Source organism: Balearica regulorum, chromosome Z (assembly GCF_011004875.1).
Source record: "Balearica regulorum gibbericeps isolate bBalReg1 chromosome Z, bBalReg1.pri, whole genome shotgun sequence".
Taxonomy (NCBI): Eukaryota; Metazoa; Chordata; class Aves; order Gruiformes; family Gruidae; genus Balearica; species Balearica regulorum.
This window is the reverse complement of record NC_046220.1, coordinates 29,595,799-29,623,690: the sequence shown is the minus strand read 5'-3', so window position 1 is coordinate 29,623,690 and position 27,892 is coordinate 29,595,799. Positions and strand designations below refer to the sequence as shown.

The 27,892-nt window shown below is 42.0% G+C and overlaps 1 protein-coding gene across 7 annotated transcripts in view; it reads right to left on the bottom strand.

Moving 5' to 3' along the window:
* SHB (SH2 domain containing adaptor protein B) overlaps window positions 1-27,892 on the bottom strand; it is a 98,524-nt gene that overhangs the window by 26,879 nt on the left and 43,753 nt on the right. For 4 of the 7 annotated variants that reach the window (XR_012832925.1, XM_075739294.1, XM_075739298.1 and 1 more), the window contains exons 3-5: window positions 24,408-24,623; window positions 16,401-16,572; window positions 11,880-11,999 (exon numbers count right to left, since the gene is read on the bottom strand). Coding sequence is in view for 5 of the 7 variants with exons in the window: in XM_075739294.1 (XP_075595409.1) it covers window positions 11,880-11,999; window positions 16,401-16,572; window positions 24,408-24,623 (508 nt within the window). In the remaining 2 variants the exon portion in view is untranslated. Of the gene's footprint in view, window positions 1-1,329; window positions 1,367-8,057; window positions 11,118-11,879; window positions 12,000-16,400; window positions 16,573-24,407; window positions 24,624-27,892 lie in introns of those variants that run through there. The other 3 variants (XR_012832924.1, XM_075739296.1, XM_075739295.1) reach the window with 2 other exon arrangements.

Below are 27,892 nucleotides of genomic sequence, written 5' to 3'. Positions count from 1 at the left end.
AGATGTTCTTCTATTGTTACATTATGAAGGCACCTCTATGAACCTGATGTGCAATGAAGTCATTGCTGAACACCTAAAACTCACTGATAAGTGAGAGATGGTGCTCCTCTTCCCTTTCACATCTACTTCCAGTTCTTTCACCAGTCTGCTTGCTAGTAAAGAACAGACCTAATATAAGGAGCTTGCAACTAGGCATTGCCACAGCAGCCAGAGACTGGGAGCCTTGGTCACAAAAAAGTTACTAGGAGTATGGATCTCCAGATTTTACCTGACCATACACAATTAAAACTGGGTTTAAGGAAAGAGTGAGAGGGTATGAGTGAGTCAAATACCTACAGTCCTGAAGGAATACAGAGAAGAGGAAACACAAGGAACAACACAGGGATGCTGGAGGAGGTACAAAAGAATGCATAGCTGCTGCTTCGACCTTTGGGATCATTTTGTTCTGGGAAGGTAGATCATATTCCTTCCCTCCTCTGCTATGGAGAATTTAAACAATGCTGACAAGAAGGCCCAGCTCTCTGGAACACAATCTATAGAAAGATGTTTATTACCTCAGACATTTGTCATAAACAATAACAATTCCTGGTTTCTAACTGAGATGAGCAACACATGAATCTGTACATCATAAAGACCTTTGGTGCCCCCAGAGGTAGCCAATTCATATGCAACTAATTTTCTCTGGGTAAACTATAGTATCTCAAAATAACAGATATTTGACATAAGCAACTTAAACTACCCTGATGAATGTTTTATCTACAGATGCATTTTAATTTGGTAACGAAGCAACTTTGATGCTTGTTTCATACATTTGGAATGATCACTTTTGGAATTTGAATCAGACAACCAAGTCATGTGTAAATTCCCCATCCCAGTTAAGCCTGTCCGGCTCTCTCAAAGTCCACAGAACACAGAAAGCTTTCCTGCTATTGGAAAAGATGGTCTTCAGAGATGTCCCCATTGTGCAATATTGGTATATTACATGACATGGAGCAAGTGCTACCATCTTTTAACTTTTCAAATGCAAGTAATATTTGTGTAGACTCTCATTGCCAGACATTGTTGCGTTTTCGGAAACCTAAAGTTAGTCTTTTGTTACTAGAGAAAAAAATGCATAAACCCAAAAACTAGAGTAAAAATGTGTTGTGGTGTTTTTTGGTGTAGGTTTGTGTGGGTTTTAGGGGTTTTTTTGGGCGGTTTTGGTTTTTGTTTTTTAAATCTTGCCTCATGAAGCTAAAGAATAGATTTTAAATCGCTGTCTCAATACAAATCTTCCTTTTATCCTGAATCAGAAATGTATGACAGTTAACTAAAAAAATGCTGACTCACACATGCTGGTGAAGGTCTCTGAGAAGCACACACACACCTAAAAGACAACAGTGAACATGAATGCTTGGAGGATGCATGCAGCAGTAAGACAGGAATAGATGGCTGTGATTTTTGCCCAAGAACGATCTCAGAGACACAGAGCTACACAATTACCAGAGCTTACCTCACCCCACAAAGAAATTCCACATCCCACTGACCTACAGATATGCTACTTTCCCATTTCTATGGCTAAGTAGAATCATTTTGGCCTAAACAACAACAATAATAAAGAAAACACAGGATCATCAATCAAGCAATGTAACCATAGATGACAAAAGTAACTAATTGGATTTCAGTATCAACCCAATCAGATATTGGAACCCTTGCTGTAATGGACCAAAATGGAAAAATATAGTGCTCCTATATATTGAAACACAAGTGCCTTTGGCTCCTGTAGCATGCAGGTCAGCTTGGAACTGCATTTTAGAAAAGTCAGTTTCAGCTGTCTAATTTTCTCCAATTGTAGCTAGCATTCTGTCAGTCTCTTGACAATCTATTTCCGCAGGGTGAGGGGTTTTTAAACCTAAATTAAATTCCTAACTTTCTACTCTTTAATGTGATTGATTTATGGAGTTACACAACAAAGACCATTTTATTATTTGTCCCAGAATGTGCCAACAATTTTTACACATTTTGCAGTGAGTACACATTTTGCTAGTAGTACAGTGCCAGAAACTTAATGTTGGAGTTCAATGCCTTTTTCCCGTCAACTCTCATATATATATAAACATTCACAGCAGAGTTTGCTCTCAAAACAGATTAAAAAATTTGCCAGATGATGACAATTTATACTGAAGTGCTCCACATAAAACAAGGGGGAACTGTGAGTTCATTCCTAAATATGTGTGTGGGTTTTTGTAAATTCAACTTTTCCACAATATTTTTCCTAGATGTTATCCCACCCTCACATATACTTCAATATGTGTGCTTCTTTATTTCATATAGTCACTCGCGTGGGTATATAGATACTCTGCCTGCCCCTTACCTATCCCTGTTACAGGCTCAGATATATCTGTCCACTATCCCATTTGCTGTAAGAGCCAGGTGGAGACTAGCTATCTTTTCATATTTCATGGATCATGCATAAAAACATCATATTGCTTCTGTTCCTGTTGCTGATCCACTGCCTGATCCCAGGAGGTCATCACCTCTCTGCTGTCATCATCCTGCTCATACAACATACCTGTGCCACTTCTGTCTAAACAGTGAAACAATCTCTCCTCAAATTTGTTACACTTAAACGAAGTAACAGTAAGACATCACACTTGATTAGTAAACCACAAACAAACTCAATAATCACCTTAGGACTCTGGTTCAACACACTGTCAGAACAAGCCTGGATAGCTCATCACTGTAGCCTCACAGCTTAATCTTCAGCACTGCTTTCCCATGTTCAAAGTATGGTCACAGCAGACACCCATATTCATTGCTTCAGTGCTCTGCTACTGCCTGAATTTCCATTTCAGCATAGCTGAATTGGGAAACAAGCCTTAAGGGGGCACCCAGAAGCAGCTCTAGTGTTCCTGAAGAAAATATCCTATCAAGCTGAAGTCTAGGAGATGCAAATCTAGTATGTATCTTTGTTCTCCTGTTGTAACATGAACCCCTTCAGTTTGGCAGGTGAACATTTATCTTACACCAACAGGTTTTACTTGGTTTACTGTGCCCAGCTGTGCGGTAGTAATCCCGTCCTCCTGTGGAGGGTCCTAACTCAAGACAACTCCACCTGCTTTTACGAGTTTGACAACATTCATTTTTGGGGGAGATGGTTTTCTTACAACCAACACACATACAGGCCTTAAAGTCCCATTCAGTCTGCCTTGAGACCACACAGTTGGTGCTCTACCCTGGCAATTCCCCGACCTAACGAGTAGGGGGAATGTTCTTAAAAACAACATACGAATAAAAGCAGAAAGTCAAAAGGAGATTTGACAGGGGTGGGAAAGCTGAGAGATGTTATGGTTAAAATCCAGTAAATCTTTGTATTTCAGGTGTTCTTAGGAAGCCTTTGTTCTCTTCCTCTCTCTTGCTTCTGGCAAGGAATGCTGTCAGGGATGTGCTCTTATGAATCCCAAGTAACTTACTATTTGAACAGGCACATCAGCTCAAGGACATACAGCAGCAGCAGCGGTCCTAAACTTCAGGCCCCTCCCTTCGGTTCCAACAAGCCAACAGAAGGACCTATGTGCTTTAATGGAAATCAAACAGAACTCAAATTACTTTGTCCCAGGCAAAGAGTTTTAGGACAATCTTGCTCCATAGGGCTTTCACAGCAGCGTGCAACAGACCATGGGGAACACATTGCCTCTAGTTTCCATTCCACCAGCACATCTCTTGGCACTGACAGAAAGCACCAAGCATGCAGGTACAAGGGAAGGACAGGCTTCAAGCAGAGGGGGAACTGGAGATAGCTAAGGATAGCCCTTCAGTCAGAGATTCAAAGCTCCTGCTGCTCTTACGCCTCTTCAGACTACTTAAGATCTGCTGTGTGGCACACAGTGGTCTCTAAGTAGTGTGGAGAGCCCAAGGATAAGCATGCTTGGGCCTACTATGATTTGGAGTGGATCAGGCTGCACAGCCCTTGATCCAGAGACCATTAGGGTCTAGACCATGGGATAACATGCAGCCTCGAGGCATTGCTGAGATCATTCTGGCATTTCAATTCACAAGGTCAGAGCTCAGTCACAGCCTGCCTGTGTTAAGTCATGCTATATGTTTTTTGAATCAATGCACTGAAGAGGTGCGATTAAATTATGAGATGAAGGTATAAGAGAAGTGTCCAAATATGCAAAGCCTGCTTAGAGGGTAGCCATGGGGCACAAGGAGTCATACTGGCTTTGATAAGTACCTGTTATGCCTGTGGACCTAACAGCAAGCCAAATTGAGATTCACTGATCCATTCTGAGACAGAGCTATAGCTAGCAATAAAGGTCCCAGTCCTTCCTGCAAATCATACCACCATGGGGCTGGCAATCAGGACAGCCCTTAAATTTCAAGATAAGGAAAATGCACTGACAAGAAGAAAGAATAAATAGTAAGGTGTGGAGATTAACATGTTATCCAGCAAGCAGCTTATGCAGAAAAAAATCAAATAGAAGTTACTGTAACTGTACCAGAAGCACAGACACTCCCAGTTTTGGGGAAACAGGGGCAGCATACCTCCAATTAAAAGGCCTCTAAGACACAGATATCAAACACCTAGCAACCACTCCAAGAGGATAAAATCAGTAGAACAGAATCACAAAATGTGGGGCTTGAGGCCATTACCTACATTCCCTACAAGCTCTTATCAGCTTCAATTTGCATAGCAATGAATTTGGTGAAATCATAGCTAGAAACAGTTTAAACTACAGTCAGTTTCAAAGCCAGTAGTCGCACATTAGCATATGCCTGCACTCTCTAACATTAGTGTCACAGAGTGCTTACTGAGATATCATTCCATGGAAACACAGGCCATACAGTGTGTGCTAAGCAGGGACATCGTACAGACCATATCAGAATAGGACATAGGACAAGGACCCAGGGCAAGATTCAGCAGAAGCAAGAAGCAGACTCCAACCAGCATGATCATTCAGGAATTACTGATGGAGAAGAGCTGCTCATTTTTATCACTGTAGCATCTACCAACTCCAGAGCTAGGATTCAGGAACCATATCCTAATGCAGTTATTGTGGTTAATGAAACAACTGACAAGGTTCCAAGTTTATAACAAGAGTAAATTACACATGGCTGGTCAGACTTAATTTTGTGTTACAGCTTTATTAACATGACTCCCCCACAAGTACCATGTGTCTTTATAGTGTGCTACTACATGCTCTGCAGCCAGTGCTTTTCATTTCACACATAAGTGCACCAGAAAATAAAACAAAAGTTTGGTGTTGAAAGGGTCTGTTCCAGACATATTTTTGACTATGCACATCCTACAGCAACATCCAAAAAACCTCCATCTTTTGTAGGTATCTCACACCTACAAAAGACCTCAAGCATGCCTGTTAAAGGAAAAGTGAACAAAGTCTGCTTTTATACCATTCTGTGATACCAATCCTGATGCTAGCCCCATGTTGCAACGGGGACACTGGATTGGGACGGCAATACATGGTCATGTTCTGTGTAGCAGTTATAGGACAAGTGCATGATTACAAAGAGTCTCTTATTTGGTTGGCTGTATCAAAAACACTGCAATGAGGCACCTACATATAACCCCAACCATGCTCATGCCAGCAGCCCAATGCCTGCAGCTCCTTTACAATTTTTTAAAAAGTGAAGTACAGTTCATATCCTACTCATCATAATGGAAATTAACCGCCTACTAGTGACATCAGCCAGGCACTTAAGTCTACAAATGAAGGTTTCAGGGGCTTTTTTCTGTAAAAAGAAGTAATTCTACTTCCAGCAGTGGGATCACCACCATTAACTAGGCTATACAAATCTTCAGTACAGCCTGAAGAAGGGATGGCTGGTTGCCATTGTGCCTATGTTTAACTCTGCCAACTACACCTTGTTTGAGCACTTCTATACAAGCCATACATCTGTACTGGTGAAAATGGGAGGTGAATCACAGTGTCTTCTATAAACATCACTGAAAGATAAAGCACTGGGAAGAGTACAAAGTCATCTGAACACTGGCTGCACCACTGTCAGACTTAGCTTATTCACTGAAGTCAACAAAACTGTGAAACAACAAAGAGGCTTGAAATCTCTTTTACTATCACACAGTGGAAGATACAGGACTGCTTAAGCTAGAAACCCACTGGGACACGAAGTACCTCAGGAATAGAATCGTAGAATAGTTTGGGTTGGAAGGGACCTTTAAAGGTTATCTAGTCCAAGCCCCCTGCAGCAAGCAGGGATATCTTGAACTAGATCAGATTGTTCAAAGCCCCAACCAACCTGACCTTGACTGTCTCCAGGGATGGGGCATCCACAACCTCTCTGGGAAACCTGTTCCAGAGTTTCACCACTCCCATTGTAAAAAATTTCTTCCTTATATCTAAGTCTGAATCCACCTTCTTTTAGTTTAAAACCATTACCCCTTGTCCTGTCGCAACAGGACCTACTAAAAAAGTCTGTCTTCATCTTTCTTAAAGGCCACAATAAGGTCTCCTTGAAGGCTTTTCTTCTCCAGGCTGAACAACCCCAACTCTCTCAGCCTGTTCTCATAGGAGAGGTGTTCCATCCCTCTGATCATTTTTGTGGTCCTGCTCTGGACTCACTCCAAGAGGTCCATGTTTTTCTTGTACTGAGGACTCTAGAGCTGGACTCAGTACTCCAGGTTGGGTCTCACCAGAGTGGCAGAATCACCTCCTTCAACTTGCTGACTGTGCTTCTTTTGATACAGCCCAGGACAAAGCTGACTTTGTGGGCTGTGAGCACCAGCTTTTCATCCACCAGGTTCATGCCTAGCTTTTCATCCACCAGTCCTTCTATGCAGGGCTGCTTTCAATCCCTTCATCCCCCAGCCTGTATTGATACTGGGGGTTGCCCCGACTCAGGCGCAGGACCTTGCACTTGAACTTGTTGAACCTCATGAGATTCACATGGGCTCACTTCTCAAGCTTATCCAGATCCCTCTGAATATCATCCCATCCCTCAGGCATGTCAACCACACCACTCAGCTTGGTGTCATCTGTAAACTTGCTGAGAATGCACTTGATCCCACTGACTATGTCATTGATGAAGATATTAAAGAGTACTGGTGCCAGTATGGACCACTGAGACACACCACTTTTCACTGATCTCTATCTGGACATCGAGTCATTGACCACTACTCTCTGGATGCCACCATCCAGCCAATTCCTTATCCATCAAACAATCCATTGAAACCATGTATCTGCAATTTAGAGAAGGATGCTGTGTAGGACCATGTCACAGGCCTTACGGAAGCCCAAATAGATGACATCCATAGCTCTTCCCTTGTCCACCGATGTAGTCACTTAACTGTAGAAGGCCAATATGTTGGTCAGGCAAGACTTGCCCTTCGTGAAGTCATGTTGGCTGTCTCTAATCACCTCTCTGTCTTCCACGTACCCTAGCATAGTTTCTAGGAGGATCTGTTCCATGATCTTCCCAGGCACAGAGGTTGGTAGTTCCTAGGCTCCTCCCTTTCTACCCTTTTAAAAATGGGTGCAATCTTTCCCTTTTTCCAGTCACCATGGACTTCTGACTGCCATAACTTTTCAAATATCATGGAGAGTGGCTTTGCAACTACATCAGCCAATTCCCTCAGGAATCTCCCAGAGTATCATCAGGTCCCATAGACTTTGTATGTTCAGGTTCCTCAGGTGGTCTTGAACCTGGTCTTCTCTTACAGTGGAAGGGACTTTGCTCCCCCAGTCCCTGCCTGGCAGTCCATCCACTTGAGAAGTGTGGGAATAGAAGCTGCCAGTGAAGGCTGAGGCAAAACAGTTCTTGAGTACCTCAGCCTTCTCCTTGTCCATTGTTACCAGTTTGCCAGTCATGTTCACTGGCAAATGAATGCTTTCCTTGACCTTCCTTTTCTGGCTGACATACCTATAGAAGCCCTTATTATTCTCTGTGCCCCTTGACAAGTTCAGCTCCAGCTGCGCCTTCGCCTTCCTCAGCCCATCCCTATGCAATCAGGCATTGTCCCTATATTCTTCCCAGGATACCTGTCCCTGCTTCCACTTCCTTCTTTCCATGTCTTGACTCATCCATGTCTGTCACTTGCCTTCCTTTCCTGATTTCTTACACCTGGGGATTGAGAACTCTTGTGTTCTGTGGAAAGCATCCTTACAGATACATCAGCTCTGTTCTGCTCCCATGTCCCTGAGGGCAGTTTCCCAGGGGGTTCCATTGACTAACTCCTTGAACAGCTGCATGTTTGCTTTCCTAAAGTTCAGGATCCTGACTTTACTCTTTGCCTGACCCATACCCCTCAGGACTGTGAACTCCACCAGTGCATGATCACTGCAGCCCAGGCTGCCTGCAATCTTGATGTCTCTGATTAGCTCGCTTGCGTTTGTGACCATCAGATCCGGTATTGCATTCCCTCTGGTAGGGCTGTCTACCACCAGGCTTAAGAAGTTATCCTCAATGCACTCCAGGAGTCTTCTGGATTGCCTACAGCTTGCCATGCTTCTTTTCCACCAGATGTCAAGGTGGTTGAAGTCTCCCAGCAGGATGGGAGCCTGTGATGCCTCCTGTAGCTGGAGTAAGAAGGATTCGTCAATAGGCTCCCCTTGAGCAGGTGGCCTAGTAAACACCAACAACAAGGTTCCCTCTTTTGCCTCGGTCTCTAATTCTTACCCATAAACTTTCAACCTGCTTGTAGCTATTCTTCAGACAGCTCATCACAATCTATCCATTTCTTGATGTAGGAGACCACCTCTCCACCCCTCTTTCCTTGTCTGTCCCTTCTGAACAGTCTGTAGCCATTAATAGCAACACTCCAGTAATAGGATTCATCCCACCAAGTTTCAGCAGCTAGGTCATATCTTTCTAGCAGCATGGTGACTTCCAACTCCTCCTGTTTGTTGCCCACACTGCATGTGTTGGTGTTGAGGCACTTCAGGTGAGCTGTTGGCCATATCATCTTCCTAGAGGAACATACCTTAATTCCTTCAAAATACTTCACCGGTGTTCCCCTGTTGGCTCCTATTACCTCAGGAGCTCCTGGCTCATCTCTGTAAGCCTTCAAAACTGTGCTCCAATGTACCTAGCATGTCTCAGAGCAACAGGCTGAGGGCTCTCACTAGCAGTCTGTCCCTCTAACCTTGGTGTGTTATCCCCACAGCTTGTCACAGGCAAGCCTGATATTATCCCCCTCCCCCTTCAAGTCTAGTTTAAAGCTCTGTCAATGCACCCTGCTAGCTTGTGAGCAAAGATCGTCTTCCTCCTTTGAGAAAGGTGAATCCCATCCAACGCCAGCCAGCCTGGTGCTGTGTATTATCAAAACTCCCAAAATTTTGGTGGTGACACCAGCCATAGAGCCATGTGTTAATAGACTAGATCTGCCTGTTTCTTTCAATGTTGCTTCTCGCAACTGGAAGGATAGAGGAAAAACTTACATGTGCTTCAGATTCCCTTACTGACCATGCCAAAGCCCTGAAGCCTCTTTTGATTGCCCCACGTGTTGTGGCTTCATTGCCACCCACAATGAAGAGCAGTAATGGGTAATAGTCCAAGGGCTGTAGCAGACTAGGAAATTTCCTAGTGATGTCCTTAGCCTGGGCACCAGGGAGGTAATGGACTTCCCTAAGAGGTGGGTCTGTCTGGCATATTAGACCTCTGTTACCCTCAGAAGGGAGTCACCTGCAACTATAACTATAATTGTCGATGTTGTCGTAATACAGGGGAGTTGGGCTTTCAGACCTTGGCAACACCTCTGGTATAGACGTTGATGTCATCCGCATCATCTGTTGACTGATATTTCACATCTAGAGCCTCATACCTGTTGTACAGAAGCACCTGCAAAGGTGAGGTGGGCAAGGAGGGGGTTTGCCTGCCACTCAAAGTGTGGACTTACCTCCATTCACTCCTTTCCTTTAAGCTACTGCTGTCATCATGGTGGGGGAGGATACAGGGTCCCCTTGATCTTGAGGTTTTTTTCTGGTGGCTGTTCCTGTTTCTGTCTCAGGGAGGGCAGAGCATGGCTCCACCAGTCCATCTCCTTCTCAGCGTACCTAATGCTCTTTAACCTTTCTACTTCCTCTTGTAGCTCTGCCACCAGGCTGAGCAGATTATCCACCTGGTGACACCTCACACAGCTGTTCTCACTACTGCCATCTGTTCCCAGTGACAGGCTCTGGCATGCCCTGCATTCACATTTCAACAAAAGATGAAGGAAGAGCTGAAGAGTGCTGAAAGAATCTTGTGTTCCGGAAAACACAGATTGGAGGGGGTCAGTCATTTATCTGCCTTACCACAGAGCAAATTATGGGGAGACTTAAGATAAGTACCACCAGGAAATCTGGTTTAGAAAACTTTGGAATACAACACACAAATACAACATGCAAAAGGATATTAAGGGCCTGCATCTAGATGTCCACAATTGTAAAATATAAATTTAACTGTCACTTTTTTCTCTTGAAGTCATGCTCTGGTTGAATAACAAAAATCACTGTGCTGATGCAAGAATGAAGTGAAATACTTAAAAACAAGTCACATTCCAAGACTTACAAGAATTTAAGGGAAAATTTAAGCTTACATATATCTGAAGCATCTGCCAATAACGCTTTAATATTTGAAAATATCTAGGAGTACTATATGAGACAATACATGGATCACATGACAAAAGGATCAACAAGAGCTGAACCGCATTTCTAAAGCAGATGTGTTCAAGGCAGACCTCTGTATTACAGAGAGATCCCAACAATAACAGAAAAGCAATCATGATTTTAAAAATAGTACCACAAAATACTTTTCTTAAGCCCTAGAATAGAATCTTAAGGTTAACAGAGGAACTTCTAATCAACCCAAAGTGGGGATATAAAACCAAGATGAAATTTACTGTTTAGACCATCAGACTGAATCAGGGTAGACTAGATGTGGCCTTTTCTTTCTAACGAACCTAAGAATGTAAAAAAGGTCAGATTTGGTGCTGTCTCTGAAAGTGTTACCTTGTTACCATCAAGTGTTACCATCATCCGAGCAGTAAAATATGTCTCCAAAACAGACCTATGAAGAAACCGTGTAAAACCCAAACGGTCAGGACTAATGCTAGTAAAAAAAGCAAGTGGGCCTGTGTCTCAGACCTACTTGGAAGGGTAGGATCCACATCAGACCATATCCTGTAAGAAGGAAAGAAAGGAAACAAATATATTTGTAATTGTACAGCCTATACCAGGGTCAATGAGTTTCTTGTTCCTCCACGTGGAAAATCTGGAAACTTTTCCTGTGCTGGAAATGCAAGTGAGCTTATGTCCCACCAACCCCATGGCAGAAGGGTTGGACTAGATGATCTTTGAAGGTCCCTTCCAACCCAAACCTTTCTATGATTCTGTTTTATGATATGTCAAAGACAACATCTGCAACGTACCCTGATTAGCCTATGGTAGGTGAAGCAAGTTCAAAGCAGCACTAAGACTGGAACAATGCTCATCTCCTCATTCTGTAGATCTTTCATCCTTGATCCTGGGCTTTTTACTTTCAAGAATTGTAGCAATACTGTACAAGTCTACCACAGTAAACCACACGAAGCCTTCCTTCCATGTACGAAGTAGAAGGAATAAAATCCCCAAACAATACAGTTGCTTATTCAAACTAAAGCAGAAGCAGCAGGAGTGTTTCAAATCAGAATCAGTAAAAAAACCCAACTGAGTTCATTTATTTAAATGGGCACCAAATGAAGACTAAAAATCTGTTAAAATCCCCAAACTGCAAGGTCCTAATTCAGGGACTGTCACTATACATCACACAGACAGTCTCAAACTCTCTGGGTGTCCTTCTGAGCTGAACCAGTGCAGCAACAGACTGGATCATTTTCTCTTCTTGCACCAGAGACATTATGGCTTATAAATGGCATTTATTATATTTTACTAATAAGTACTCACTTCAGTGAAAGAGAATAGTCATGCTTGCTTGTTTGACTATTTCTTACAAGGTAGCTACACTCTTTACATAAACGTAACAGGTTTTCTGCATCTGTCCGACTGATTGCTCCATGATACCATCTAGGAAAAAGCAGAGAGATTAATACACACACATATTCCAACTCATATTACTTTCATGACTTCATTTTTTAAAGGTATGAATAATGGTTAATATCACATGGATATCTTTAAGATCTAACATATTATAGATTAAAAACCACATTGCCTGCATTATCTGAAGTTAACTTTATAACTTATGGAGGCCTGTAGCTCCTGTCAGCTGAAGGAAAAAACTTAGGTAAGGCGAACATGCAACAGGATTGGTGTATTTATGTAAGAAAGTCCCACTCAGAGTAACACGTGTTCTATCTTGCAAGCAGTAGATCTACAATATACATGCTTACTCTATTTCATACCTGTGATATATCAGTATTTTAACTAATATACAAAAGAACAAAAAGAAACAAAGCAAAGAAAATTAAAATCACATCTGAAGAATAGGAACAGTAAATAGTAGAAAAGACTTGCTAAAATAAATCTTTGAGAAAGGAGAGAAGTGATAAAGTGAGATCTATAACAAAAACACTTGTTCTAAACACAGCTGTGACAACTCAGAGCACTTTAAGTAAATCTCTGGTGGATCTGTGGAGTGGGTGTGATCAATTTAGAGAAGAAAGGAAATGGGGAGAGGAGAGGTGGGTCCTTCACTAAACTGAACACTGCAAACAAGGAACCTCCTCAGCACATGCTGCTCTGTATCAGCAGTCCAGTAGTAAACACTTTGACCCTTCCGCCAAGTTCCCAGAGCAATGTAATGTGCCTGGCCCTCCAATGAGTCAATCACATCTCTAAGGAAGATCTCTCCTTTCCTGCAACTGCCAGATGCAGTTTGAAGCACAATGTGACACTACCACGCCTGCCTAAGCAGGATAATGCATACACCAGAAGTGCTCTCTGTCTATTATTACCAGGAACAGTCACTGGCCTTGTGCAAAAAAGCTTTCTTCCATTTGTTCTAGTTTTACTTCTCTGCTGAACTTACTTTAAGATAGATGTTCCAACTAAAGGTAAGTGAATAAGGATGAAAGAGATCCCCTTGACAGAAGTCATGTTCTTACCTACCTTGTGATGATGTCAGCTCCATTGTTAAATCTGATGAATGTACTAAACAAAAGTTGGTGCTCAAGTTAAAAATTCATTGTGTCCCTGGTTACAATCAAAGACTGCATTAGAGAAAGTTAAAAGGAGGGTTATACTATTGCATATTCAAGAAAGACTAGAAAGGAAGGCCCTGGCAGCTCCATCACTTCACAAATAAAATTGAGGCACAGATGCAAATGTTTTCAGGCAGCATTCTCCCTATCCCCCATTAGATGTTCACTGCTGAAGAATATTTCTCAACAAGCAATTTAACGACTAAGTTGTCTTCTGAGTGTAAGGGAAGAGTATTAACACTAAGTGTAAATCAGAAAACAGATTTGGGAGAGTTTGAAAATTATTCCTATTAGTTAAAAGTAATTTTTCTTTCTTTTCCCTGAAAAGGCCAAACAAAACCAAAATAAAGTATGACCTAGACAAAACCAGGGAGATACCCTGGTCTCTGATATTCACAGGAGAGTATTTCATATATTCTTCAGATCTGGTGTTCACCAGCTGGCAGACAGGTTTGCGAAAAAAAAAATGCAGGGCTGGTTCCAGGAAACAAAGCCTGCTTTTAAAACAGTTAGAAAACCCACAAAGTAGGAAGACAACTGCTGATGGGAGAACATCTGATTCAAAAGTGATGTCTGGAAGCTGTTTTGGCTACAGCTGACAGAAAACAGCAATATCCAGATCTGTAACTGCCTGTGAATCATATGCCCATGTAAATGGGACACTCAGATTGCTTCTGCTCCAGCTAGCTAGAGAGATAAGCATAGTGTAATGATCACCTTAAAGTTCCTGACTAATTTGCTGTTTCAACTGTAGTGGAGCTGTTTGCCCTGGGTGTGTCTATTTTTTATATGCCAGCATGTAGGTATTTGTGCAGAAAGGTCAAAGATTCAAATGTCAGTGATGTGATCACAAAATAGTGAAATGACAACTTGTAAAAGATACCAATGCAAAAGCATGGGACATAAAACCTGAAGACATTAATGTCTTCTAAGATATCTGGAAAACATAGGCACACAATGTAAACGTGAAAGCAAAACTCAAAACATAATCACACACTTTGACCTTTGTCAGGATGTCCTCCCTAGATTCAAAGCATCCTGATTGTGGTTTATAGAACATTCTTCCTGATGTCCCTTACTTTCTCAAGGGTCTGGTTTCAGCCACTAAGTGGTCATAGCTTCACGGAAGACAAAACAGCTACATCAATTATACGGTAAGTATAACCAGTTTTTATAACTCATATAATGCACAGTATTACTCTGTTTCTGAATTGGTCAGAGCAAAACAGGAAGTCACCAGATCTTGCATATAAGGCTGGTAAGACAGCCTTTCAGTAAGACAATGGAAACAGCAGAACACACTTTCTTCTTTTCATTGTTATTGAGGAAATGGAACAAATTAATTCAGTTCCCCTGGGTCCATGAGTTACTAAGTTCATAGTTACAGATTTCTTAATCACAAGCAACTATAAGTATTTTCTTGATATAGTATCACATCTTGGTATCTCTGCCTGTTTGGGAAATCTCCTAACCTAGCTATCAGAAATCCACTTGTTCATTTGCATGCTTCCTTTCCTCTAGATCTTGGACTCCTCTCTACAAAAACAGACTCCATTTTTGTAGAGAAAGAAGGAATGGGTTGGCATGCGCTGTGGCGAGGTCTTACACTACTAAAACTTGAACAGTTTGAATGATTATGAATAATCCAAGGTACAACAAATCTAACCACTTCCATTTTCTGACACATTATCAGTAACTGTGCATTCATTTCAGGTCTGATCCTGCATAATGAAGAATCAAAAAGAATCTCATGTGATTAACACTTGAATAATTAAACAACTGAAAACTAGCTCTGCAGTCTTCAGCTGTTATTATCAATTGCAGTTATATATAACTGCAGTTACACTAAAAGAAAGAACTACACAACAATACATTTATGACTCAAAAATTAATTGACAGATGCTCAACTTCGTGTAGTCTTTTAAATGTATTTTTGAGGGGTATTGTGGGCTGGAACTACCCAAATTCAAGGACCAAATTTTACAGTCAAATTTATAGCCTTTTAGTCATTTACCTAACAGTGTCAGTGAGTGATTTCACAATAGTGGTTGCTACCTCCTCTGTTAGAGATGTCTACAATCTATCAATAAGCAGATGGTTCAAAGGTTGAGGGTGATTAGATGGAATATGACACCGTGTGGAGGATATTATTCTCTGTTTCAAGCTTAAGTTTCCAAATAGTGCATGTAAAAATTGAATGTCAAATGAAAAGAAATTTCTGGAACTACCTTCCCTCAGATGCAATTGACAGAGGTGATTCTCTCCTACTGAGGATCTGAAGTACAAAAGGATTGCTACAGGTCCCAGTACTGCTACCATTGAAGAATAAAGCATTCTCACCAAGAGCACACTCACATCCATGATAAATTATGCCCTCCCTCTCCTATGAAAATAAATTCTGCATCTAACTTAGAATGACAGTGTCTGGAGTGGGACTGTCTTCAAGGATTCAAGACACAGCTTCCTCACTTTACTGTGAAACCATTGGACTTCTCAGTGCTCACAAATATCAGTGTAACCTGTGTAAATTGTTCCACAAGATGATTTTTTTTCTTTATGTAACGGTGGATTCTGGCCCCTTCTATGAGGCTGCACCTTTGGTATGACACTGGACAGTGAGTCATTCCATCACACAAGCCAAGACTGTCCGAATGGTTCAAGGAAGGGTAACAATGAGGCAGAACAGAGGCCACCGTTGTGAATACCAGACATTCACTCCAGGGAATTCCCCCAGAACTTGAGTCTGCAGCTGACAAAACTGCCTCTAAATACCAACCTCAAGTTTGACACCACCAGCATAGAAATAACAGTCTCTTTTCTGAAAGCTTTCTCAGTGGTCTTATCAGTCTCTTCATGGAGTACTCCGTGGAGTAGTAGTACAGCCAGATGCAAGGCACATCTGAGGTACTAGAAACATCCTATGCAGCCACAAATATATGGAATTTGTGCAACTTTAAAGCACAATTTATATATATGTGATAGACACCTTTTTTCCCTAATGCAATGTAATCAAACATGGTTAAAAATGGAATAACTGCACATATCTGGCAGATGAAAGTCACTGTTTCTGAGAGGAGTTTCCTGTTTAAGTCTATTTTGTTCCCCATGAAAGTTACTTACACTTTGCAGCATTAATAAGAATAGGTTTTTGTGAGCACTAACACAGGAGATACTAAGGAGGAGGGGCTGGACAGCAGGATCTGGGACACTTGCTGCTCCTGTAAGTGGGGAGGCAAAGAGCTAGAGAGCGATTACTGTGCTTACTTACATCTGCTTTTCCAGTTGAATAGTTGGATCTATTCTCTCTCCCAGGATCCCACAAAATTCTGGACTGCCATGTTTGATGGGTTTAAAGCCTCCTCGAGGTGCTCTTAACTGCCTGCGCTGGTCATTTGAGGGAGAAGGAGATGCTTGCCGTTTCTCACTTCCATTAAATTGGGCTGCAAGACACACAATAATTAACCTCTCCAGGCAAGGTTAACAAGGACCAAAATAGTTGTAGCACTTGAGAGGTTTCACACTTCCCAGGGAGAATAAACACGCATCCACTAGCATGGATGTAGTGGTTTATCTACAAAGTTATAGATACCATGTAAAGGTGTTTCTAACTATGCAAAATACAGTCCTAAAACTATCTTGCTTTTCTAGTAACAAAATGCACACTCTTCTAAACTTCATTACCGTAACTGATGCTTATCTTAACATTCAATACTTTCTTCCCCAAAAGCTGATACTGTTAAACAAGTAACAGTAACAAAGATAGGCTTTCAGTCACCTGCTATAATTACAATAACAAACAAGCGAGAATGTTAAGTATCCAGCTTGCCCCAGTTTAAGTGGAATCATGCTAACAATGATCAGGGTGCAAATCCAGATAGATAAGACCCATCTATCCACATCAGAAATACTAGCAAGCAGCAATGAATTAAAAGTGTATCCACTCATACAATCCTGGCGCAAAGCTTTGTCTTGAAACAGTAGGGTACAAAGTGATGAAAAGGGAAAATGGCATTTGTTAGTTTTTCTCATAAACCATATTATTCCAAGAAAAGCAATGCAACTTAATTTGCAAAAGTGTGATTTCTTAGAGCACTGCAACATCTGTGGCAAAACACATACTAATGATGTCAGCATCTTCATTCTACACTTACAGATTCTACATAACTATAATTTCAAAAAATTAAAGGATTGGGCAAAAGCATTAAATCTGAAGTATGCATGACAGAAATATGCTCATTATTAAAACAGAAGTTCAGATTTAACCTCATTACTGGATAATGAAAGCTGATTAGCGTAACAAGGAGAAACATTGCATGTGTGTACTTGCCAGTGGCATATATGAAGACCACTATTATTTCAACTGAAAAAAAAGAAAAAAGCTGGATGTAATTTGGGAACTCTATGAATATTGGTGAAGTTAATGTCAGCTTCTGACCAAGAAGCATCTTTCAGACACCAAAAAAATCAGTTCACAAAACAAACACGAAACTCAGTTCTGATTGTAAACAGCAATATCTTTACAACATGATGGTTAGAAGTAGGATCTATTCTCAAAAAATAGCACAGACAAAGTTAAATTTCAGATGCTTTTGAATGTTTTCTCTGACTGAAAAGCTCAGGCATGTCTCTGGACTCCTCTCTTTTTGTGTGTGTGTGTGAGAATTAAATTAGTAGGAATAAGCAGTCTGAAAGGGATATCCAGGCAGATTAAACTGACAAGCGTGATACCCAGTCAGGCATCAACCCACACAATGCTGTTGTCAGGACTGTTTCAGCTGCTATAAATCCCCTCTTAACCAAAGCTGTCATATATAGGGGGAAGGTTCAGAAGCTCAATTCCATGCAGCTGGGAGCGTAATGTTTTTTATTGATGTGGTACTTCTGGTTACATAGCCATTACAGATATGAAAGTGACTACATACCTGACCCCTCCTCACTCCCCATGTGGCCTCTCTTCCTCTGCCCTGTATCTGGTGCTGTACCCCTCTGGTGGTGGCATGCCAGAACTCCTCTGCTTTAAGTCCCCCGTGGTCCTAGGCACCAGCTGTCTATGCAACAGCAATTGCAGCCAGCAGAGGTGATCAAGTTTGGCATCTACAGATCCTCCTTCAAGGAGTCCATGATCAGTCCAGAAGACTACTACCTCTTTACAACAGAGTGCCGCTTATTTCGTAAAGCAATACTAAGATGGGGTCCTCAGACTTCACATTCATTTCCTTTACCCAAAATTTTGCTACCTCCACATGACAGCCTGGAAAGGCCTGATTTCTCAAACACTCAAATGCAAGCCAATGTCAGCCTGATGTTACTGAATGGCCTCTTCAGGGTTGCTACTACCAGCTAGACCTATGTACCAGAAAGCTACTTTATTCCTGTTACTTTGCTAACCCCAGCTCTTCTGGGCAAACTAGTTTGCCCAGCTCAGCAGAAGGTCTAACAAGACCTGCCCACTTCCCATAAAAGTAATTAAAACAACATTTCAGCTTCAGCTGATAGCCTCCAATGAAAAAACCCCAAATTTGTTTGTGAAAGAACTAAAGCAGCAGTCAAAATGCTTCACTTCAGCTCTGCTACATACAGACACATCTTTCAGCACTGCAGTCAAGAGCAGAAGTCCCTGAGGAATGCTTGCTCCACAGATGTCAGCATGACACCAGCCCCCCTAGTTCCGTGCTTAGAAGCCACAGTGCAGACATGCTTCCCTCAACTGGAGCAGACTTCACAGCTTGTGCATACTTTCAGTCTGGCACATTTCAGGCTCCAATTTGGAGATAAGCAGGTTTTATCTATGCTTCAGCAATAAATATTGAAATCTTGGCAGAGGAGCAAATGTTTTCCTTAAAAGTCTTGCATGAGTAATTAACTTCATGATAGTTCTAGTGACGCTTGCCATTTTGGTTGTTTCCTAGGTCTATCACCTGACAAATCAAAAACATTTGCCGAATAAGTCTGTGTCTGCACTTCTCATTGCAAATGTCAGTTGTTCCCTTCAGATGAACCTCTCAAAATAGGAAAGTTTTAGCAGATGGTCACTTCAGGTTCAGAGTTTCCAGAACTCCAAGTAGTTGGAGGATGATAGTTGTGGGACTGTAAAGTCGGACTTGCTCGTTGCTAGAATTTCTAATACCATTAGACCAACATTGTGGTCTTTGGAAAAATCCATCTCAGCTAAGAACTGAAAAACCCCTCCACCTGGTCTAGCTACATTAGCTACCTACATTACAGAACCACAACACATAGTCAGTCAGAAAAGCACTTCACACATCTCAGCAGAGGGTCAATGCTTCTCCACTACAAACTTTCCACTGTTTCAAACTTAGAAGTTGGACCTCGTCTTTCATTATTTTAAACATTTATAATTTCTAGGAGTTAGATTAAGTATAGAGATGCCAGATGAGACAGCAGCTTGAAGTTATGCTTGCAGACAATCCTTACACCTTCCTCCGTAACAAATAACCAGGTACCCAAGACATATTAAGTTATAATGAATGACAGATCCAATCAAAGAATTCTAATTAATCCTCAAAAATGTCTACTCTCTTACCATACTAAAGCAGAACTCTGCATGCTGAACCCATAAGGAATTCAACCATATCATACTTTTTATTTAACATTTTTAGTCTGTTACTTTTGTAAAGCAATCTTTTATTTTAGTGTGCTTTCATAAGAGTTAACTACATAATGCTTACAAGAATATTTACACATGGCCAGTCATAAAATCTCATATTGGATGGATTGTGCCTTATTAATATACAGTCACATACAGACAAACTAAAAACTATACAGATAAGAAAAAAATTGACAAACCTGTGATTTTTATTAAAATCAACACTCAAAAAAACCCCTATTTCAGAGTTTACTTGATAAATACTAAAAAAGTGGGCATGAAGATTATTACAGAGCTCAAAGACATTAGAAACACCAAATGAGTTGTGCACTAAAAGGTATGCAGTACAAATGAATAAATTTATTCTCTGGATTCAATGAATTAAAGATCAGCCATTTCATATAATACACACAATACACAAATACATATGCACACGTATGACTCAAGACAATAATTTTAAAAATTAATAATCCCATTTCTCAGTGTTGCTAAACAATGAAGCTTCTGGTTTAGTTATTTTGCATACTTTAAAAGAAAAATGACTTCTGGGTAGTACATAATCACCATCCTTGTATGGGAAGCTCACAATAACACTAATATTACTCTTAGCCTTTGGAAAATTATCAAAAACTAGTATGCAAGGAAAAACTTGACTCATAGAATCTCTGTGTTACACTAAACCACAGAAACAATCTACAGAGAGATAAATAGCCCTAAAGAATTCCACCTTTGAAGACTTAAATGTCACCTGCTCAAGCATTTGTTCCTCCTTGCCCTTTTATGCAGTCCAAGGGTTTTACTTATCCTCTCACCTTCAAACAAAATATTCTTTGCTCAAAAGTAGCTGTAATATAAAACTGTCCAAGAACACATGCAAGAATGGCTGAACATGCCTCCAGCCAAGCAAATCCTGGACAGGTTGGCAAAAAAATAACTGGAAGCCTTTCAGATAACACAGTCAGCAAGAATTAACTGCTCAGGTTCCTTGCAGGAGCTCTTCCAACAGCAATCTGTAGTCACTGTAGCCCAGACATTCCCCTGGCATCTGGCCTAGTCCAAAGGGCTAGAGGGATGGGGATGAATGAGGAAGCACACCATCCTCTTCCTTGTGAGCAGAAATGCACACACAGCTAATAGGAGAGGGCCTTGGTTGATAGGGAGCAGGTGTCTGAAGGTAGGAGAAGTCCCAAGGACATGTAAGAAGGTAACAGAGTGGGACCAGGTGTCAGGTAGGAGGATGAATGAGAGAGCCTAGACATAGATGCAGTTCTGTAGTACAAAAGAATGGGGGAAAGAAGACCACAAATGAAAGAAAGATGGGCAAGATGCAGACATGGTGGCAGAGGCAAAACAGTGGAAAACCGTCCAGAATCTGGAATGGAGAATAGAGAAATTCCCTGGAAAATAATGCAGAGAGCAGCCTAAGACCCACTGCAAATCCACTGCTTATGGCTCTGCACAGCCCTCACTGGTGGGTAGCTTGTGGATCCTTCCAGGTAGCAGACACCCTACCTCTACAACAGAGTTACTGTGAACCATGCTGCTGTGTAGTAATGCTCACTTGTCAGGAGATGGAAGCTATGCATAGGCTCTAGGCAAAGACAGCATTGCTGCCATCATAGGGACACATGAAAAGGCACAGAAACATCTACTGAAGTAGGGCAGACACCAATGCCATCACATAAACCCAAACCAGAAGGCTTTACACACCCAAACCAGAAGGCTTTACACACATACCCCAGACTGATATTCAGCAACTGCAAAACAGCCATTGTGGCACTGGAAATCTGGAGATGCACATACCAGTTAATTAGCCTATTTTGACACACAATAGATATGTCAAATCATAGCCAGGATCTCACAGCCAGGCAATCTCCCAGCACAAGTCTTGCAAGCATTTTAATTGGTCCAGCAAAGGGGATGAGTCAGCTCAGGCAAGCCTGAACCAAAGCCTGCTTCCACTAGGCAGAGCTCAGCAGCAGAACTGTTTTCTCTAACTTTCTCTTCTGTTCCATAGGAGCCCAACAAGAGGAAGGGGATGCTGAGCAAGAGGTTTCTTTTTAAGCAGCTGCTTCACGTTCATCCATATGTCTCTTGCTCTCACCCACTATTCACAGGATGGATACTGCAGACATCAGCTTGACTTGGAAACAAACCCAAATCAACCACAACCTAAACATGTAAGAACAAATGAAGCACAGAGGCAGAATCACTCTCACAACAGATCACCACTTCTCTGCTCCACTGTGCTAGAAAACAAATACATTTCTGTCACCCACATCTGCCTCTCTGTTAGGGGGTGAGGTCAGAAACACCCAGGAATGGTATTGTCATAACAGGCTCTGTTCACAGAACTGTAGTTGTGCTGTGGAGAGAAGTCACTTCTCATTTCTGTAGTGTGGCAATATCAGGGCACATAGAATTGCAAAATCATAGAATAGTTCAGGTGGAAAGGAATCATGGGAGGTGTCTAGTCCAACCTGCTCAAGGTAGGGTCTGCTATGTGATAGATCAGGTTGTTCAGAACTTTACCCAGGCATCCCTCCACACAGGATGAAAAAAATTTAAAGATGGAGACTGCAAAATCTCCCTGAACAATTGGTTCCAATGCTTGACTGTCCTTGCAGAGAAAATTTTTTTCCCCACATTGAGTCAGAACCTCTCCTGATTGAGCTTAAGTCTCATATTCCCATCACACACCTCATCATTTGTGAAGAACCTGGCTCCATCTTTTTGAAGGTCTCCTCATAGGCGTTGGAAAGTTGCTGTTACATGCCCCCAAAGCTTTCTCTTCTCCAGGCTAAGCAAGCCTAGTTCTCTCAGCATCTCCTCACAAGTGATGTGCTGCACTTTCCCATCATTTTGGTGGTTCTCTGCTGACATCAAAATTTATCAACATCCTTCTTGCATCAGAATACTGAACACAGCATTACACATGTTTTCCAAGAAATATGAAGTAAAGAGGAACAGTCACTTTGCTTCATCTACTGGCTATGTTCCTGTTCACACAGGCCAGGATACCGCTAGCCTTCATCACTGCTAGGGAGCACTGCTAGCCACATTTAGTCCACTTTCCCCCAGGACTCCTCAAGCTCCTTCCAGCAGAGCTGTAACACAGCAAGTCAGCCAGTCCTTGGTCCATATAATTGCAAGGGGTTAGTCTGCTCCAGATGCAACTCTTCGATTTTGTCCTGGTTGGATTTTGTAAGCCCATTTCTCCAGCCTGTCCAGGTTGCTCTGAATGGCAGCTCTGCACACACACAACCTCCCTTGCATTTGATATCATTCCAAACTTCATGAGGTGCATTTCCTCTCTTCCTTATCTGGGTTACTGATAAAGATGCTGAACAGGAAGGGTTCCAGAACAGATGCCCTGAGGAATCACACTTGTAACTAGACTCTAGGAAGAGTATGAATGACTAATCCCTACCCTTTGAGGTCAATGACCCTGACAGGTTTTCATGCATCTAGTAGTCCACTCATCTAGGCTACAGCATTCCAAATCAGGTAACACAGCTGATGCCACAGCACAACATGCTGAAGGCTAAAATCAACACAGATCACATCTTTTGCTGTTCTTCCATTAACAGATCTAGTAGTTGCAATGCAGAAAGCAAACAAGTTTGTCAAGCAGGATTTACCCAGGGTAAATGCACACTGACTACTAATCACTACTCTCAGGTTTCTTCCATGCTCCTCCCAGAGCCACATCTCTCTCCTTCCCTCCTCATTCCCACAATCATCACCACACACAACTCTTTTCCAACCTTTCTGCCAAGCTGACTCCTAAAAAGGAAGGGGAACAACCCTGCTCCTATACACAGGGAGCATGCCCTCACTAGAGCATGCCATTGATGGAAAAATTACAGAGCATGTATGACACTAGCATCTCAGAAGAGCATCCTGGAACATGATCAGATCAACTGACCAGCTAGGCTTTGCTGGACACACAGAGGCTCTACAAAAGAAAAAGCCTTGGCCTCTAGAATCACGTCCTCAGTGAATGAAGCCTCCTCAGCCATTTCTGCAAAGCATCAGAAAGGAAAAAAAAAGAGTAGTGTAACCAACACCAATCAGACGAAAACCAGTTTGTATCAGATCTCCCTGACAGACAAGTTCTGATGTGGGAGAACTTCAGCAGTTCAAAAGGATTAGTCTGAAAACAAGTTCTACATATCCATAGGAATGCTTGCAATTATAATGAAAATACTCCAAATACCAAGAAACTCATCACTGAGTAGAAGGCATGTTACTGCATGCATGTTACACAGCTATTTTTTGTCCTGCCCCTTTAAGAATTATCCCACAACTTAAGGATCTTGCAAAGCAGTTGCCTCATCATAGAACCATTCAACAACAATCACTATCTACATCACATACATTAAAATGGGGGTAGGGGCAAGGAGCGGGAGAAACAAAGTTTTACTAACGTGCACCAAGTGGTGAGATGGTTGACAACAGGCCAGCTGAAGCACCAAACAAAAAGTGCCATATTCCACATTTCTGCAGCAGTTAAAGATTTGAGACTACCCACATTTGCTTTTCAGAGATTTCTCCACACACATACATACACACTAAAAGAGCAGAAATACGTGAATTCTCCCAAAGGCAAGTACATATGTCATGAGTGTGAGAAAGAATTTCCTGGTTGGGATCTAGGAATCCTACCTGCCAGAGCTGGGATGGTGACTTTGTTCCACTCCCATGGCTGATCATACTCATCTGCAGGCCTGTCATCATCCTGTGGTAATTTGCTTTCTTGTAAACGGTGACTCACCACACTTTCAGAATCAGATTCCACACCACTGCCTTCTGGTTCATAGGGTGTGTCATAGAGCTGCATGTTTTTTTGATGGGATTTCATGCCTTCCTGCTTCTGAAACTCTGTTGGCAAGAAAGAAAATTGCATCAGCATCACTACTAACCATGCCTTATCACCACAGTCAATAATTGTAAAGCATTCAACTTCCATCCATTCTTTAATAGCCACAGAACTATACAGATTGCAAGCTTGTACAGGACTTCTAAACTTCACCAGCTAACAACCACAGCACAAACAGTCTCTTGCCTCCACTAGCACTCCCCAGCTTGCACGGAGCCAGATTACACAAAGCACACAATCCCTGTTGGCCTGTGTCAAGCAGACTTACAAGCAACTGTACATAATTCCCCAAACCACTGAAATTTGTTTATGCAGTTAACTCTTCAAGAGGAGATCATTCAGAAGTGCAATCTGAAGATACAAAGATCACAAAAAATAAAGCCCACAGTACAATTATATATGCTGATAAAAAAAAATTCTCTGCAGTTACCTCTACAAAATATCAGCAGAAAATGAGCTAGGACTAGAGTAAGAACACTGAACAAAAGCACTGGTAACTAGAGCTTAGCTCACATTGTATTAAAGAACATGTATTTCTTTAAATTAACACTGATCTTATAAAAAAATAAACATGCTGAAGCTTCACAGAAAGGAACAGTGTACTGCACTCCTGATTACAGCAAACCAAAACGTGGGCTCTCTTAGGAGGAGCACATCTAGCAAATCAAGGGACAAGCTGTCATGCCTTCACTGTTGGCTGCAAGGAGGCTACGCCCACCAACAGGTGGGTCCTACTGTGTACAGTCTGCACACTCCCTACAAGGAGTGTGCAAGGAGTGAGCTAGTTCGTAAAAATAGAAAGGACCCAGTGCAGAACTACCGAGATAGCAGGTCCTGGAGCTTATAATAGGGAGAGATGGTTTTGGTTAGTCTGATGAGGTGAAGGTCAAGGGGGATGTAACAGCAGCTCTCAGCTGCCTGAAGGGCAGTCAGAGCCAAACCCTTCTCGGGCAGTGTCAGAAGATGCAATAAGGAGAAACAGACACAAGATGTAGCTTGTGAGATCCAAGTGGAACATTGGGGGAACCTTCTTTCCCTGGTGTGTAGTGCAGCCCTAGGACAGGTGACCAGGTCATGGGAGGGATCTCCATTCTTTGGAGTTTGCAGAGCCTTGGCAAAGTCAGGGTCACTCCATCTACTGATACAAAACTGGATGGAGTAGGTGATAGACTGTATGGCTGCCATTCAGGGTGACCTGGAGATGCTGGAAAATTGCAGGCTAACTGGATGGAAAGCAGCTCAGTGGAGAAGGACTTTTAGGTCCTGTATGACAGCAAGTTGAACACGACCCAGCAATGCATCCTCATGGTAAAGAGGGCCAATACTAATCTCGGCTGCATTAGGAGGAGTGTTGAAAGCAGGTCAAGGGAAGTGATACTTCCATTCTACCTAGCACTGGTGAGGCCTCATCTGGACTGCTGGATCCAGCTCTCAAGAAAGACATAGATATACTGGAGTAAGTCCAGCAAAGGGCCATGAAGCTGATAAAGGGACTGGAGCATTCTTCATATGAAGAGAGGCTGAGAGAGCTGGGACTGGTCAGCCTGGAGAAGATAAGTGTCAGTGGGGACCTTATCAATGCATATAAATACCTGATGGAAGAGAGTAAAGATGGAGCCAGACTTTTATTGGGAGTGCCCAGTGACAGGACAAGAGGCAACAGGCACAAATCAAAATACATCAAATTCCCTCACACAGGAAAACACGTTTTTATTGTGTTAATGGGCAAACACTGAAACAAGTTGCCCTGAGAGGCTGTAGAGTCTCCATCTGTGGAGATATTCAAGACTTGACTAGACACAGTCATGGGCAACATGCTTAAATAGTGTTGTTTATTAGATGATATCAAGAGGTCCCGTCCAACCTCAGCTGTTCTGTGATTATCCTGACTACTGCAAGGACAAAATAACAATTTCATTAACTGTAGCAAATTGAAAAGTTAGTTAACAATAAGATTCAGGGAGAAGGGACAGAACTTTTTAACTTACAAATGAAGTAAAGATTTAGAACAATACTCTCAATTACTATAATAAAAGCCATTCATCAATTCATCTATCAGCAAGAATATTATAACCACGTAATTGCTCCAAACCATTTCAAAAGTACTGTGAAGTACCTACAATATGACAGTGTCTTTATTTCTTGGAAGAAAAATAGTAAGTTTACACTGACGGACTTGATGGGTGGGGTCCAAAGTGGCAATGCTAATGCCATCGCACTCAACAGGGGAATGAGCCAGGCCAACCAGAGCAGTGACAAATGTTCCTTAGCTGCCTCCCAAGATGAAAGCCAGAAAGCCAACTGCCACACAGGTGTGTATGGCTATGGTGGACCCTCTTGTACCCTGCCAGGAAAAATTCCAAGCTTGCTTACCTCTCTGAAGTGCCTGTACACCAACACACGCAGCTTGGGGAATAAACAGGAAAAACTAGAGGTCTGTGTGCGGTCACAGGGCAATGATCACATTGCAGTTACGGAGACATGGTGGGATAGCTCACATGACTGGAATGCTGTCGAGGATGGGTACGTACTTTTTAGGAAAGACAGTCCAGCAAGGCAAGGTGGTGGAGTTGCTCTCTATATGAGAGCGCAACTAGAATGTATCGAGCTCCCCCTAGGTGTGGATGAAGAACGAGTTGAGATCTTATGGGTAAGGATTAAGGGGCAGGCGACTGTGGGTGACACTGTTATGGGTGTTTACTACAGGCCACCTGATCAGGAAGAGGAAGTCAAGAGAATTAGGGGATCCATCATCAAGAAAAGAGAACAGCTATGCAGCCAATAAAAGGAAACTTTGAAGACCACTTGCTTACAGAACCCAAGAGGTGAGCTTCTACAGCTTTCCTTCCGAGAGGATTTCTTCTACAATGTACAGAAGCCAATAGATATTTCCTTCATCTCAAACTAAAGCATGCAGTAACAAGAGGTCAAACAATGTAGTTGCGCTCTTAAAAAAAAAAAAAAAAAAAAAAGTGTTTTTACTTATCAGATATGTCAGATTCCAAAATGTACTGACCCACACAAACGAGGTAAAACTGTGACAAAACACACCCATCTCCATTGCAGCTACAGATTTCAGGGCTGGTGCAGAACTTAAAATGACAGTCCTACTAGCTCCTCAGCTGCTTTCTCCACCACCAAAGCTTTATCCTAGTGACTATGAAGGTAACATGCTGGAAACAGTATTGCCATGCAAGGCCAACTTTTGAAAAGCTAGCACTAAAATTGACTTCCAAGCAAAGTACAAGGGTTATCAACACCCTTGGTACCT